This window comes from Coloeus monedula (assembly GCF_965178545.1).
Source record: "Coloeus monedula genome assembly, chromosome: 6".
In the NCBI taxonomy this organism is placed as follows: domain Eukaryota; kingdom Metazoa; phylum Chordata; class Aves; order Passeriformes; family Corvidae; genus Coloeus; species Coloeus monedula.
This window is the reverse complement of record NC_138786.1, coordinates 1,147,280-1,161,772: the sequence shown is the minus strand read 5'-3', so window position 1 is coordinate 1,161,772 and position 14,493 is coordinate 1,147,280. Positions and strand designations below refer to the sequence as shown.

Here is a 14,493-nt window from a genome sequence, read left to right as displayed (position 1 = left end):
TGCCACCACCGAGGGGAGCGGCGGCCAGAGCGGCCCCCGCGGGTCCTCCAGCTTCCGCTTCCGCCCTGACTTCCGGCTCCGGCGGCAGTTGCCATGGGGACCAAGATGGCGGTGGCGGGTGAGCGCCCGGGGCGGGGGGTGCGGCGGGGACCCACCGGGACAGGGACCCTCGGCACCCAGGGGGGTTTGGGCGTATCGGGGGGGCGACCCCGGGAGCGGGGTGGGTGTCAGGGACGGGGGAGAGGGCGGCGAGAGGGGGCTCGGGGGCTCTGCAGCTCTGCAGTGGTGGCTGTGGGAAGGGGGGGAGTGACGCGGAGTCTGGGGGGGCAGAGAGTGACCCCTTATTCCCCATATCCAGCCCTTTTCTCCTCCGTATCCAGCCCTTTTCTCCATGACCACCTCTTCCCTCCCCGTGCAGGTCTTCCCCCCCCCGTTTCCAGCCCTTTCCCCGCCTTGTGTCCATCCGTTTCCCGCCCCCATGTCCAGCTTCTCTTCCCCCCCCAATTCCAGCCCTTCCCCCCGCCCCGTTCAGTTCTTCCCCTCTCCGTATCCAGCCCCTTTCCCCCCATTTCCAGACACTTTCCATCCCTTTCTAGCCCATTTCCCCCCGTCCAGCTCCGTGTCTCTCCCTCACGGAATTCAGCCCCCGGCGCAGCCCTGTTCCCTCCGTCCCTTTCCAGCCAGGATGTTCCAGGGGGGGTCTGTTCCCCTGGGATATGTGTGCCACGAGGAGATCGTACCTGCTCCCGTGTCCAAAAATTCCCGTCTGTCTCCTCACTCCTCTCCCCGTCCCTCGAGCAGGACATGCCCAAACCTGCTCAGAACTGCCCATGGAGCTGGGAACGGCCAGGAATAACCTGCCTGGACACTGCTCCTTGGGACTGCACGTCTCCCTCATCCCTGGATTTCCTCACGTGGGGATTGGGGTGGATTTGAGGGGGAAGGAAGAGACCGAACTGGGCAGGAGAGAGAGCACACGGCTCGTTGGGTTTTCCTGGTTCCTGGGATCCATTCCAATCCCTGTGCCTTCTCTGCAGGTCCGGGGTGTCGGGAGAGGCCCCGCTGAGCCCCCTGCAGCGCCATGATCCGTTGGGAATGCTGGGGCTGAGGGCTCCGAGCCCCAGGAAGGAGGATGCTCCAGCCCAGCAACTACAGCCTGGTGCTGTTCCTGCAATTCCTGCTGCTCTCCTACGACCTCTTCGTGAATTCCTTCTCGGAGCTGCTCCGCACAGCTCCAGCTGTGCAGCTCGTCCTCTTCATGTGAGTGCCAGGAAGGTGGGGCAGCAGGTCTGGGAGATCCAGGATCCCAAAATCCCTCTGTTTTCCCGGCAGCATCCAGGACATCGCCATCGTCTTCAACGTCATCATTGTTTTCCTCATGTTCTTCAACACCTACGTTTTCCAGGCGGGATTGGTCAACCTCCTCTTCCATAAGTTCAAGGGAACCATCCTGCTCTCCGCAGCCTACCTGGCGCTCAGCATCTCCTTCCACATCTGGATTATGGTAGGATGGGGTGGGCACAGCTGCTGGATTCTCCCGAGGGATTTTTCCCTGACCCCCGGCTTCCCGCAGTCCTTTCTCACCGTCTCCCCACAGAAGGTGTCCCATTCCAAGACCCCGTGGTTGGCATCAGGCTGGAAGGGTCCTGCCCAATCCCAGCCCCATCCCCTAAGGGCTCATTCCCTAAGGGCTGTGACCCATCAGAAAATCCACCTTCCCCAGGGAAAGCCTGTGCTAGCAGCTCCTGATTCTTCTGGGATTAATCCCTGTACCTGGGGGCAGGCCCCTCCCTTCCCACTGCTCCAAGGGCTGTCCAGGCTCCTGGGTCTGTCCTGGCAGCCTCTCCCCCTTTTCTTTCCCAAATAAACTCCTTCCTGGCTCCTTCCCAGTGGAGCAGTTCCCATCCTCAGGACACCTCCTGGAGTTGCCCCCATCCTGCTGCCCTGGAGCACGGGGAATGTTTTGGGGGGTCAGGAGCCACAGCAGCTGCTCCAGTGCTGCCCACGCCATCCGGGCAGGGGATTTGCAGGGATTTGCAGGGATCTGCGGTCTGAAGCCGGAATAGGTCCTGGCTCAGTGCCTAAATCCCCTGAGCTGCTTAACCTTTGCGGTAGGGAGCTTCCCAAACTTCTCCAGGTGTTATTCCTGGCTTGATGTCCCTCCATCCTGCTCAGAACCTTTGGAATGGGGTGAGGGGTCTTGGTGGGGGGCTCCCCAAAACTGCTCCAGGGGTTATTCCCGGCTTTCCAACCCCCTCAGAACCTGCGCTGGCGCGACTCTGGCCGCTTCATCTGGACTGAAGGCCTCCAGACCCTGTTCGTTTTCCAGAGGCTGGGTAAGGACTCCCGGGATCGGGGTGGGATCCCGCACCCTTTGGGGGTGCAGGAGGCCCTCTCTGATCCCCAAATTCCCTGCAGCGGCCGTGCTCTACTGCTACTTCTACAAGCGGACAGCTGTGCACCTGGGAGACCCCCTCTTCTACCAGGATTCACTCTGGCTCCGCAAGGAATTTGCCCACTTCCGTGGCTGATGGATCCCTGGAATCCTCTGGAGTCTCTTTGCACCCCGCAGGCTCTGTTAGGGTCGGCTCTGGCTCATCCTTCCTCTGGGGAGCAGTCCTTGGGATTTTGGGAGTCAGTGGGAGGCTTGTGGGGCATCCCTGCGTTTCAGCGCCACAGCCTCAGTTGGGACTGGAATGTTTCTGGAAACCCCAAAGGAATAAATTGGATGTGTTTTCCAGAGGCTGCCGGCTGTTTGTGCCCACCCACTGTCACGGCTGCACTCCCAACATCCTTATGTCGTAACGCAGCTCAGCGCTGCGCTTGCAGCCGCAAAACGGGGATATATTCCCGTCTTCCAGAGTGGGATTCTTATCCCAATGGATCGGAGGGGGCGTGGTTTGGAGGGACGGGGACGCGAACCGGCGCGTCGGCGATCAGTCCTCCGACCATAGAGAGGTGCGGGTAGAGCGGCAGAGCGCGCGCGCGCGCTGCCAAAGCATCGCGAGATGAGGAGGGGATAGAGCGGCTCCTCGCCCTCAGCGCCCCCGTGCGGGCGAGCGCGGCGGCGGCGGTTCCCATGGAGATGGAAGATGGCGCCCAGGGGTGGGAGCGGGACCGGGGGGGAAACGGGGAATTCCGGAGGGCACGGGGGGTACCGGGAGAAACCCGAGCTGGGAGCGGCGCTGGGAAAGGGGCTGGGGGGTGGCCAAGGCGCTGCAGGGCTCGGGGGACCGCGCTGCCATGGCCGCCCCGTGCGCCCCCCCCTCACGGCCGTCCCGTGTCCCCTCAGGCCGCCATCGCTCCTCGGCTCCGCTGCAGGTCCTGCTCTTCCTCAACGGCTGGTACTGCGCCACATATTTCCTCCTGGAAGCGTTCGTGTTCGTGTACAAAGGTGAGTGTTTCTCTCCAGAGCTCTTCCCGATCCCGGCGGGATGGGCAGGGATGTGGTGCTGAGGGCGGTGCCTTTCCTGCAGTGCTGCTCCTGCCCTATCCCGTCTCCAACTTGGTGGTGGACGTGGTGCTGCTCCTCCTCTACCTCGGCATTGAGGCCACGCGCATCTTCTTCGGTGAGTCCCCCCGAATTCCAGAGGCTCCACAGGGAGTGCAGAGTCCTGGGACACCCCTGAAACCCATCCCTGGATGCCCAGGTTGGATGGGGCGTGGAGCAACCTGGGCTAGTGGAAGGTGTCCCTGCCCACGGGAAGGGGGTGTTTAATTTCCCTCCCCACCCAAAACCCTCCGCGATTTCCGTGATCTGATCCCACCCTGTGTTCCACAGGCTCCAAGGGGAACCTGTGCGAGCGGAAGGTGCCGCTGTCCCTCAGCCTGGCACTTACGGTGCCGGCGGCCGTGCTCGCCGTGTACTACCTGCTGCTCCAGACGTATTCCCTGCGCCTGGAAGCATTCCTGAGCGCCATCCTGCTCCTCTTCTACGGCCTGGAGCTGCTCCTGGGCTTCCTGGCACTGCTCTCCTTCTCCAGGTGCCACATCCCGGGAGCTGGGGGATGCGGCGCGGGAGCTGCCAGGTTGGTTTGGCACCCGCACATCCCCGTCTCTGTCCTCTTCCACAGCGCGGATCCCTACTGAGGACACGGCCCGGGGACACGGGGAAGCGCCACCCCTGCCAGCTCCACTTCCCAGCCCCGGGAAGGGGGAGGATCCCACTTTTCCCGCTGCCCGTTTCACCTGCTGCCACCTGGACACATCCCTCCCGCTTTTCCTGCTTCCCGCCTCACCAGGGACCTGCTGCCACACGGATTCATCCCTCCCTTTTCCCACTTCCCACTGCGCTCACTCCCCCCTGGACACAGCCCTCCCACCTTTCCCACTCTCCACTCCACCTGGCCTCACTCCTCAGAGCTTGAGCTAGCTCAAGGTATGAAGAATCCTTATTTTTTTCTACGACCTTCCAGAAAAATTCACTATTTTCCAATAAATATTTATTTTTACCTGGTGCCCGGGAATGTGGGTCCCCCTGGGAATGCTCAGGTGCTTCCAGCACCTCAGAGCCGCTTTGGGAAGCACAGGAGCCCATCAGAGGAGGAAGAGGGCGAGGGACAACGGGTGCAGAGACCTCCCCAAATCCCTCCCATTATCCCTCACTATCCCAAATCCCACCGTAGGAAGGCAACAGGAGCGCTGTATAAAAGACTGACAACGTCATCCGAGTTTATTACACAATTCCAACCTATCCAAAGACAAATCTAATCACTGCGAGCAGGAGGGGCGGCGCCTCGCTGGGGCTTCCAGGGATTTGCTCTGCAATTTGGGGGGGAACTTTTTCCCCCCTCCACTATTTGGAAGGAAACTAAAAATCTGTGGCGGTAAGTAAAAAAAAACCCGGAGCTCTCCCGCCGAGCGCTCCCACCTCGTGGGGCTTGGGAAAATTGGGGTGGTTTCTCCTGAATTTGGGTTATTTCAACTTAAAAAGACTTCCAGGGCCTCGGTTTTCCCACCCGGGGGTGATTCCAGCCCTGGAAGTCACCCAGTGTGTCCCGGCTCATCCCGACCCTCCTAGGCTCTCCCTCTCCTGCTTGGGATCCCGAGGGGACACGAGGGGGTCACAGCCTGCCCTGCCTCTTCCGCTTCCTCTAAAACAAGGAAGGCTCTGCGGGAGAGGCCGGAGCTGCCGTTTGGGTGGGAATGCTGCTGTGGGGAATGTCGGGCTAGAGGAGAGGGTGACCCCCGGCCCAGCTCCAGCCCCTTTTTCCCAGCTCCTGGAGGGTGAGGGGGCAAAGAAGGAGCATGGCACAGTGTCCCGCCGGGGCGATGGGGACAGGAGTGTCCCCAGGCAATCCAGAGGATGGCACATGGCTCCTGATCCCGGGATCGGGAGCTGTGCATCTCCAAGCCCCCAAGCTGCACGGGGAGGGCTCCGTCCCCTCCGTCTCCCCCCCCGGGCTGGGAAGGGCTCACAAACCTCCCTCCATGGAGTAAAAGCACCATTTCTCTTTGGGTCCGAGTGTCCACGGAGCGGAGCGGGATGGCCCCGGGATGCAGCAGCAGCAGTGAGGGGGTTCCCAAGGCCACGAGGTGCGGGCAGGGGGTCCCGCCCGGAGAGGGCTGGGGGTGGCGGGAAAGGGGCCAGGATGGGGCAGAGCGGCCTTGGGCATGGCATCCTGGTCGAGGTGAGGAGATACGAGTCCATTAAAAACCACTTCCTGCCAAATTCCTGCCAGGAGAGAGGAGAGGAGAGCAGTGGTCGGAGCGCCCTTCCCTCATCCCTCAACGCCTCCAGGGGATTCCCGAGCCTCCCACCTGTCTCAGTGGTGCCGGTCCCTGTCTCTGTCCCTGTCCCGATGCCGCTCGTGCTCCCGGCTCCGCTCCTGGAAATAATCCTCGTGCCGATCGTCGCTGTGGAGCAGATCCCGGTGCCGCCGGCTGCTCTCACGGGACCGGCTGGGAGAGCGCTCCCGGGATCGGTGTCTTTTCCTTTGGGAAAAGAGGAGGCAAAACCCAAAGGGTGACCTCTTAGTCGCTCACCTGCGGGAAGGATCCCGTTCCCTGGATCCAGGGGGATACCTGGAGCTGCTGCTGGAGCTGCTGCTGTAGGATTTGGCCTCGATTCCATGCAGGCAATCCTTGAGGGAGGAGAGGAGGACGCGGCACCGCTCATCGCTGGCCACGCGCGACTGCTTGATGACGGCGATGGCCGTGAGCAGCGTCTCGATGGCGTTGCTGTAATCCCCTGGGGGAGCGGAGCAGGGGGTCAGGAGCGGGAATCCATCTCGGAACAGGGGGCACGAGGGATGCGGGAAGTACCTGCGCTGGCGCCGGACACCGCCTTGGAAATGGCGCTGCTGGAGATGGCGCGGTTGCGGTTCATGATCTCCTCAAACTCCCCTTCGCTCACGGCTGGGATGGGCGGGCCCAGCTCCCGGCTGTCGGCACAGCAGGAACGGGGGGGTCAGCGGGATCCTCCCCGAGCACCCCACCCCCCATTCCCGCCTGGCTCACCTGCTGTGGTTGTAGGGAGCCATGGCCTTGCCATAGGTATCCGGAGGGGGTCCCAGGGCAGCGGTGGGTGGCGGGAAGAAGGCGGGATTGAGGTGCAGGGCGGGGGGCACGGCCCCCGGGGGGGGCACGGCCAGGGGCGGGGGCAGCCGGGGCGGCGGTGGCAGCAGGTGCTGGTAGGGAATTCCGGGAGGAGGCGGAGGGACTCCGAAAGCGGAGGAGAGGGGAGGCGGGGGGGGCATGGGAGGGGGGGGCAGCCCCATGAGGGGCAGCGCGGGGGGGCGGCTGAAGAAGGATAGGACCGAGGGGGGCTTCTCCATGCGGGCGGGGGGCAGCGCGTTCTCCGTCGGCGTCGCCCGGCCATCCACTGCGTCCACGGAGTCCCGGGAGTGGGCCCGCGGCGGCACACCTGGAAGTGGCACGGGGAAAGAGCTGTGAGGTGCAGCTGGAGGGCGTCCAGGTCTCCGAGACCTCCTGCTCCTCCTCTTCCTCCCACCCCCGGAGGGCTGGAGGTGCCCAGAGAGAGATCCAGCCGGTCACACGTAGCCTCCGCTTCCATGTGTTTTTCCAAGAGGGGCCCAGCTCTCCAGCAGGACCCCGCACGGCGCCCTGGGGACAGGCAGGTCACAGGGACAGGAGCCAAAAGCCGCAAGGAATGGTGAGAGATCCCCAAAGGCATCCAAAGACCCGGAGAGACTGAGATCCACACATGGATTTGGGAAGGCCCAAGCGTGGAGGAACACGAGGGGACAGAACCCAAGTGCTGACAGCAACGGAGCTGCTGCCAGAGGAAGGAAAACTCAGCACTGCAAGAGGGACAAGAAGCCTTGCTCTATCCAAAGAGGCTTCCAGGATGAGACAGAAGGGGTGTGACAGGAGCCACAGCTCCCAGCGGTGCCAAAGGCTGCACAGGAGCTCCGCTGTGCCCTGGGGGCAGCCGGAACTCGGCCCAGGGAACACTCCCTGCTCCACCAAAACTCCAGGGCAGGTCGGGACACAGCCTAAGCACCAAGCAGCTGATCCCCTCGGGCACCGGAGCCAAAGGAAGGGAGCGAAGCAACTCTGCTGGGAAGGGGGGGGGGGGGGCGGTTTCCTTGCACAAAACATGCCAAGGGAGCTACAACGACCAGAGCTGGCCAAGACCTCCTCGGACACGCTCCTGCCAGGACAATCCCTGCGGATCCCGTCGCATCACTGCGGAGTGAGGCCAGGACCACCTATCGCCATTGAGGGACGCCCACGGCCAGGCCCCAGCTGGAATATTCCTCCAGTGTTGGGCACCTTACCTCCGCAGGGATGGAAAAATTCTGGAGCAGATCCAGAGAGGAGCTACTAATAGATATGGAGGGTCTTAGCTATGCTGAGAGCCTGAAGAGCTTAAGCCCATTCAGTTTGGAGAGGAGGAGGAGGAGGCTACGAGGGATCTTCGCAGTGTGGGAGCACCTAAAAGGGGATCATAAAGACTCGGGTCAGGAGCTAATCCGGCTCAGGAACGGGAAAAACAACCCCCAGATGCTCCTGGCAGGGTCTCCCCCCATCCCGAGGGCTCGCTGGGCTGGGCCTGGCAGCTGATCCGGGGGGGATTTGGGACGTGTGTGAGGTGGAACCCCCCGCCCGCGTCGCGCTGGCGCCGCACTCACGTTTGCGAGCCTGAGCCTCGAACTGCGACAGGTTCTGCCGGGTCGCCAGCCTCACCTCCACCTTGTCTCCATTCAGGATCTTCCCGGGAAGCAGCTCCAGGAGTTTATGGACCGAGTTCTCGGAGGCAACCACCACCTCCGCGTACCTGTGCAGGAGAGAGGGGGATTCAGCCCTGATCCCGCTGCAGAGACCCCCCAGGACCCTCCTCCTGATCCCATCCCACCGTTCCACGCTCCCTCCTCGCTTTTCCATGCTCTTTGGGACTCTCCATGAATCCCCTGTGCCAGGCAGGAAAAGCGCCGGCTGCTCCCTCACCCTCCACAAAACAACGGATGCGGCGGTGAGAGCCTGGCTCCCGCCATTCCCAGCCCAAATCCCATGGGCTCTCACCCCTTGGATTGGCCATTGGCTCGGTTCTCCGCGAACTTCAGCTCCACCACATCGTAGACTCCGACGGAGCGGATGGTCTGGATCAGCTGCTGGTCAGTCGTCCACTGAGGGCACAGGGAACAGGCTGGTGTCCATCTGCGTGTCCCCAGTGTCCCCCACCCACCTGAGGAATGTCACCCCCAGAGAGCTTAAAATCATCCTTGGGAACGGATAACAGAGCCACGTTCTCCAGACAAGACAGAGCCTTCCCAAAACTGTCCCTGCATCTGTGAGCAGAAGGCAACGTGGGGGCACACCCCAAAGTGCCGGCTCCGAAGGGGCACCGGCGGATACCCCAGCCCAGAAGCTCCTCAGGGATACAAATCCCTCTTCCCTGAGGATCACAAAGCCGAGCCCAGCTCACAATCCAGCTCAGGACACCGGGACAACACGGATTGAGGAGGAGCAGCCCCCTCAAAATCCCTGCCAGTCCCCTAGAGAGCCCAGCAGCCCCTCCGAGGTTTGCCAGGAATCCCAAATTTCCTGGGAAGATGAACTCACCCAGGAGAAGCTGCCGACGTAGACGGCGGCCCTCTTGTTCCGGAGCCCGCTGTAGGTGTACAGGATGGCCGGGGGTTTGCTGTTGGGCTTGGGAGACGGCTCCTGACGGATCTCTGGAGGCGCTTCCGAGCTGCTGGAACGCTTTTCCTGGGGCTGGGAGCTGGCTGCTAACACGTCGTCGTACAGATCCATCTGGTCAGCATTACTGAACTCCGGGTCCTGCCGGGAAAGCACCGTGAGATCCCGGCTTGGGAAGGGCTCGGGAAGGCTCCTTTGCTGTTTCCAAACCTGATGTGCCAATTCCCAAGTCGAATTTCCAAGTCGAGTCCAAAGGTTTAAGGCCCAAATGGGTCTGTGCACAGCTGGGAATTACGGCCACCCCTCGGCTGGGAAATCCCAAAAACCAGGGTGATGGGCTCCGATTTCACAGAATCGTGGAATGGTTTGGAATAAGGACCTTAAGGATCATCCCATCCCACCCCCCTGCCATGGGACACCTTCCACTATCCCAGGTTGCTCCAAGCCCCGTCCAAGCTGGCCTGGAGCACTTCCAGGGATGGGGCAGCCACAGCTTCCCTGGGAAATCCATTCCAGGGCCTCACCATCCTCAGAGGGAAGAAATTCTTCTCAGTATCTCATCTGAACCCCAACTGAGCTCCAGCACATCCCAAGGATCAGCCCACTTGGATCCCCCACAACAGGACAAGACCCTGTTGCCACCAGGAAGAAATTCCCAATTTGGAGGGCAGGAATTCAGCAGTGGAAAACCAAATGCCCTCCAGGGATGAGCCTCTCGCTCCTTGGCAACACATGCTTCCCAAAAATCCAACGTGGGAATTGCACACCCGCCTCAAACCATGCCCAGCACCCCAAACTCGCTCATTTTTGGGAAAAAAACCCTTTTTAAGGTAGGAGTTCCCACACGTTGGGTCCCTCCCCTCGGCAGAGGAAGCTCAGGAAGCTCCAGAGCTGGGAATTCCAGCATGTCCTAGATCTGCCTCCCAATTCCCACTCTGTCTGGGGCTATATTTAATTTGGAGTGTCCAGCAGGTGCTGTGTTCTTTATGGATCCCAGTTCCTCGCCCGGATTGTGCCCAGTGTTTCATCCCACAAAATCACTCGGTGAGGATCCATGCCCCGGGAGCTGCTGTGCCATAAAAACCAGAGGTTCTGCTCCCAAATTTTGGATTCCAGGCAGTTTGGACAATGATTTCTATTGGAGACTGAGGGTCAGGGAATTGCAAACATCCCGCTGGGAGCTGGACAGGGAAGGATGCTCAGCACACAGCTTTCCAAGGATCGTGGAAATGGGGAAATCCACAAAATCCAACCCTTTTCCCTCTCCCTGAACTTTTGTATCCAGCTCTTTCCACGGAGCTGATAAAAGGATTTGAAGAGGGAGCTGTAGTTTTGTGTTCATTCCCAAAAAAAGCTCCAGTGTTTGGTTAATCTGACTCCCACGCTCCCACCTCCACCAGGAGCCTTTGGACACAGCCCAAGGCTGGAAGATTCCCGCCTGGAAGTTTCAGAAAGTCAAGAGCAAAAATAGGAAGGAGGGGCAAGAGGAGGAATCCCTTGGAATCCCTCAGTTCTGCTTCAGCTTGGGAGATTTTAGGGATTCTCCTGCTCCCGATCCATGCATGGTGAGCGGAGGTGCGCAGGAACGAGGCCGGGCACTGTTAGTGGGAATCACCACGTGGGATTGTGGGATTTGGAATTACACTGGCATCCCTGGAGTGCTGCAGGGTCACCACAGCACCTCCCCACTGCTTTGATCCCACCGTGGACTCACTCTGGGTTTCCTCCTGCCACACATCCCAAAGGGAGCGACACTGGCCTGGATCATCATTCCAGCTTTGAGAATCCTCCGGCCGTTTGCTCTTCCCAGGAAATTCCGTGGCATATTCTCACCCAATATCCAGAAGAAGCTTTTCTTCATCCCTCCAGGAGCTCATAAGAATTCTTTTCTCCATGGTGATTCCTTCCTCCGGGTGCTTCGCTTCCAGTTTCCATGACTTTTCCTCTTGCCAACTTCCCTCCGCAGGCTTTCCGTGGCAGTTTCTAATTTTCCAACATCTGCCTTCACACTTGCTTTCCCACATCCATGAACTCCCTAAAATCTGCTCCTCCAACACCCCCTTCCTTCATCATTTCCTCCTGTGAATCCCAGATATTCCTGGGATGGGACAAGCGGCACGGGAACAGTGAGTCCCCACGCAGCTTCCCAGCCTGGGTGATCCCATGGGTTTGGCTCTCGGTATCCCCTCACTGTGTAATTCCCTGGAAGTGCCTCTTCCAGCTGGAATTCCTCATCTTTCCAACCAGGACACAGCTAAACCCTTAAATCCCAAACATTCCGTGACCAGCCACGTGTCACAGCCCACAGGGAAACCCTTTAATCACAGCTGCAGGTGGCAGCCACCCAGATTTGGGAACGATCGGGAACGATCCTTCCCTTTTCCCAGCCACACCAGTTGCATCTTCCACCGGGATGAGCTGCAGGACACTGGGATCTCTTCCCAGAAAAAAAAAGGGGGGCGGGGGGGGAGATCTGCACCCCCATCCCACCCCTCACCTGGGTGAACTCCTCGTCGGCGTAGATGTCAATCAGATCCACTCCCTCGGACATATTTCCAGAGGCGGGAAAAGCGGGAGCCCGGGCTGGGACCGGGCGGAGCCGGGACACGGAAGGTGCTCTGGGAAGGGGGGACGGGGATGGGGCAGGGGGACAGTGAGGCCTTGGGGACACGCTGGGGGTGTCCCCTCAGATCCCTGTGCCCCCCACATCCCGTTTCCTCACCCCAGTCCCTGTGTTCCCCTAAATCCTCTCTTCCCTCCAAATCCCTGTGTGCCCCCAAATCGCCTCTTCCCCCTAAATCCCTTCCTCCCTCCAAATCCCTGTGTCCCCCTAAATCCCTTCTACCTCCTAAATCCCCTCTGCCTCTCAAATCTCACGTCCCCCCCCAAATCCCCGTGTCCCCCTGAATCCCCTCTGCTCCCCAAATCCCTGTGCCCCCCCCCCAAATCCCATTTCCTTCCAAATCCCGTGTCCCCCGAAATCCTTCTGTCCCCCCCTCCAAATCCCTGTTTCCCCCCTCCCAGGATCCCCCACTACCCCCCCCCCCCCCGCGCCGCCCCGTCCCCGCCATATGCGGCCCTGCGGAGCGGCGGGGCCCGGGCTGGGGGGTTTGTGGGCAGGGGGGATGTGAGGGGAGGGGGCGGCGGGTCGCGATATGTCGCGATAGGTCGCGCCCCCCCCACCCCGGGCCCCCCCTCCCCCGATCGCGGCCCCGCGCGCGCCGCCCGCGCTCACCGCCAGCGCCGCCGCGCCCACTTCCGGGCGTGGCCACGCCCACTTCCGGCACGCCCCGCCCCGCACCATCGAGTCGGGAGGGGGCGCGGCCAGAGCGGCGCACGGCAAAGATGGCGGCGGCCAGGGTGGGGGGGAAAGGGGGGAAAACTGGGAGGGGAAAGGGAAGGGAGAAGGAAAGAAACTGGGATAAAAGGGGAGAGAAAGGAGGGAGAGCGGAAAAAACAGGGTTAAATGGGAGGAAAAGGATAAAAGGGAGAGGGAAAGGGGGGAGAGGGGAAAAAAGTGGGAAAGGGGGGAAAGAAAGGGGAAAAAAGGCGGGAAAAGGGGGAAGGGGAAAAAAAAAGGGAGAAAGGGGGAAGGAAAAGGAGGGGAAAGGGGTGAGTTTGAGGGAAAGGCAGGATGGGGGAAAAATTAGCGTATTGGGGGGAAAAGTGGAGAAAAAGGGGAGAAGGAGAGTCCGAGCAGACAAAAGGGGATTTTGGGGGGAAAAGGGGGGGGTTTATGGGCTGTGGGCAGCAGAGTTTGGGGGGGGTGGGATTGGGACTCGTGTCCAGCAGGATTCGGAGGGTCGCTCTGCTGGCACTCCCAGGCCTGAGGTCGCTGTGCTTTCCCTGCTCCCTCCAGCTCTGCTCCCTGCGCCGGCACCTCCTGCGGCCGCTGGTCCCGCAGCGCGGCTACCGGGGGGATTCCCCCACGGATTCCGGGAAGGACGTGCTGGAGATCCCGCTGCCCCCCTGGCAGGAGCGCCCGGACGAGCCGCTGGACACCAAGAGAGCCCGGCTGCTGTACGAGAGCAGGAAAAGGGGGATGCTGGAAAACTGCATCCTGCTCAGGTGGGCTCGGCTCCGGGTGTTCCAGGTGCTTCCGTGAGCAGGGAGGAGTTTGTTGAGGTGGTGCGAAAGTCCTTGGGGTAAATCGCTCCAAGATGTTGCTGGTTCAGGATCCAATGAGCCGGGAGAGCCCAGTGAGCCAAAATCCTTTGGGAAGGATGTACGTAAATCCTGGGACATGTGAACACAGGGCCAGTTGGATTTTGGGATTGAAGGAGAAGTTAGACTCATAGAATCGTGGAATTCTGGAATGGTTTGGGTGGGAAAGGACCTTAAGGACACCATCCACTAGCCCAGGTTGCTCCAAGCCTGGCCTGGAACGCTTCCAGGGATGGGGCAGCCATGGCTTCTCTGGGAAATGCATTCCAGGGTCTCAGCACCCTCCCAGGGAAGAATCTCTTCCCAATATCTCATGTGAACCAGCACATGGAATCCTGGAATGCTTTGAGATGGACTCACGGATCACCCAGCTGCACCCCCTGCCGTGGGCAGGGACGCCTTCCACCAGACCAGGTTGCTCCAAGCCCTTATCCAGGCTGGATAAGGGGATTCCAGGGGTGGAGATTCCACAGCTTCTCTGGGAATGCTGTGCTGGTGTTTTCCCGCCCGCTGAGGTGAGGGGGAGCAGGCTGGGGGTCCGTGTTTTCCAGGATCACGTCGAGCTGGCTGCCATGTCCCAGCTCTTCCTTCATCTCCCGCTCATCCCATCCCGATCCATCCCTCTCCAGCCTCTTTGCCAAGGAAAACCTGGCGCGCATGAGCGAGGAGCAGCTGAACCGCTACGACCGCCTCATCAACGAGCCCAGTAACGACTGGGACATTTATTACTGGGCCACTGGTACGTGTGGCCACGCCTTGGGACACCGGGGTGGCACTTTGGGACAGCACGGAGCTGAGTTCTCCCTGTTTTCCCCTCAGAAGCGAAGCCGACGCCGGCGGAATTCGACACCGACGTGATGGCCATGCTGAGGGAATTCGCCAAAAACAGGAACAGGGAGCAGAGGCTCCGGCAGCCGGACCTGGAATATCTGTTTGAGCCGCCACGCTGAGGGAGGGGCCGCCCCTGTCCCCATTCCCTGGAGGGGAGTGTCCTGGAGGAGTGGAAGGACACAGTGCTCCGGACTGACGTTCCCGCCTTCCCCGCGGTTTTCCTCCTCTTCCAGCAGCCTTCGGACACTCGTGGAATGCTGAATAAAGCCGTGGCTAGCGGCCCTGCCTGACTGCTGGCCCTGCATTGTGACATCGGCGTCGGGCCCTCGGAGACATTCCCAGCTTGCTGCGGCACATTCCACCTCACTGATATTCGCGATTCCCACCTGCCCC

At 60.9% G+C, this 14,493-nt stretch overlaps 4 protein-coding genes across 6 annotated transcripts; 3 read left to right on the top strand and 1 right to left on the bottom strand.

The window, feature by feature from the left end:
• The first annotated feature begins 87 nt into the window (after positions 1-87).
• On the top strand, positions 88-2,663 carry TMEM138 (transmembrane protein 138). The gene is made up of 5 exons (XM_082284446.1): positions 88-118; positions 1,038-1,260; positions 1,333-1,504; positions 2,261-2,336; positions 2,419-2,663. Exons 2-5 carry the CDS (start codon positions 1,133-1,135, stop codon positions 2,529-2,531), a joined length of 489 nt encoding a protein of 162 aa, XP_082140572.1. The 5' UTR covers positions 88-118; positions 1,038-1,132; the 3' UTR covers positions 2,532-2,663.
• Positions 2,664-3,067: 404 nt separating this feature from the next.
• Positions 3,068-4,208, top strand: TMEM216 (transmembrane protein 216). Of its 2 annotated transcripts, XM_082283606.1 has the most exons (5): positions 3,068-3,105; positions 3,293-3,394; positions 3,477-3,569; positions 3,782-3,983; positions 4,074-4,129. In XM_082283606.1, the coding sequence occupies exons 1-5, from the start codon at positions 3,093-3,095 to the stop codon at positions 4,087-4,089; spliced, it is 426 nt and encodes a 141-aa protein (XP_082139732.1). In that variant the 5' UTR covers positions 3,068-3,092; the 3' UTR covers positions 4,090-4,129. The 2 variants fall into 2 exon arrangements, with proteins under 2 accessions (XP_082139732.1, XP_082139731.1); XM_082283605.1 differs by having other exon boundaries at positions 3,782-4,208.
• A 468-nt stretch (positions 4,209-4,676) lies between these two features.
• On the bottom strand, positions 4,677-11,902 carry CPSF7 (cleavage and polyadenylation specific factor 7). 2 transcript variants are annotated; one of them, XM_082283604.1, is made up of 9 exons: positions 11,603-11,902; positions 9,028-9,246; positions 8,488-8,591; positions 8,097-8,242; positions 6,460-6,865; positions 6,265-6,383; positions 6,025-6,190; positions 5,761-5,934; positions 4,677-5,674 (listed from the first exon to the last, which is right to left on the bottom strand). In XM_082283604.1, the coding sequence occupies exons 1-8, from the start codon at positions 11,654-11,656 to the stop codon at positions 5,766-5,768; spliced, it is 1,383 nt and encodes a 460-aa protein (XP_082139730.1). In that variant the 5' UTR covers positions 11,657-11,902; the 3' UTR covers positions 4,677-5,674; positions 5,761-5,765. The 2 variants fall into 2 exon arrangements, with proteins under 2 accessions (XP_082139730.1, XP_082139729.1); XM_082283603.1 differs by lacking the exon at positions 11,603-11,902 and adding an exon at positions 10,820-11,235.
• A 477-nt stretch (positions 11,903-12,379) lies between these two features.
• Positions 12,380-14,390, top strand: SDHAF2 (succinate dehydrogenase complex assembly factor 2). The gene is made up of 4 exons (XM_082282772.1): positions 12,380-12,465; positions 12,965-13,173; positions 13,899-14,008; positions 14,089-14,390. Exons 1-4 carry the CDS (start codon positions 12,451-12,453, stop codon positions 14,217-14,219), a joined length of 465 nt encoding a protein of 154 aa, XP_082138898.1. The 5' UTR covers positions 12,380-12,450; the 3' UTR covers positions 14,220-14,390.
• Positions 14,391-14,493: the final 103 nt, after the last annotated feature.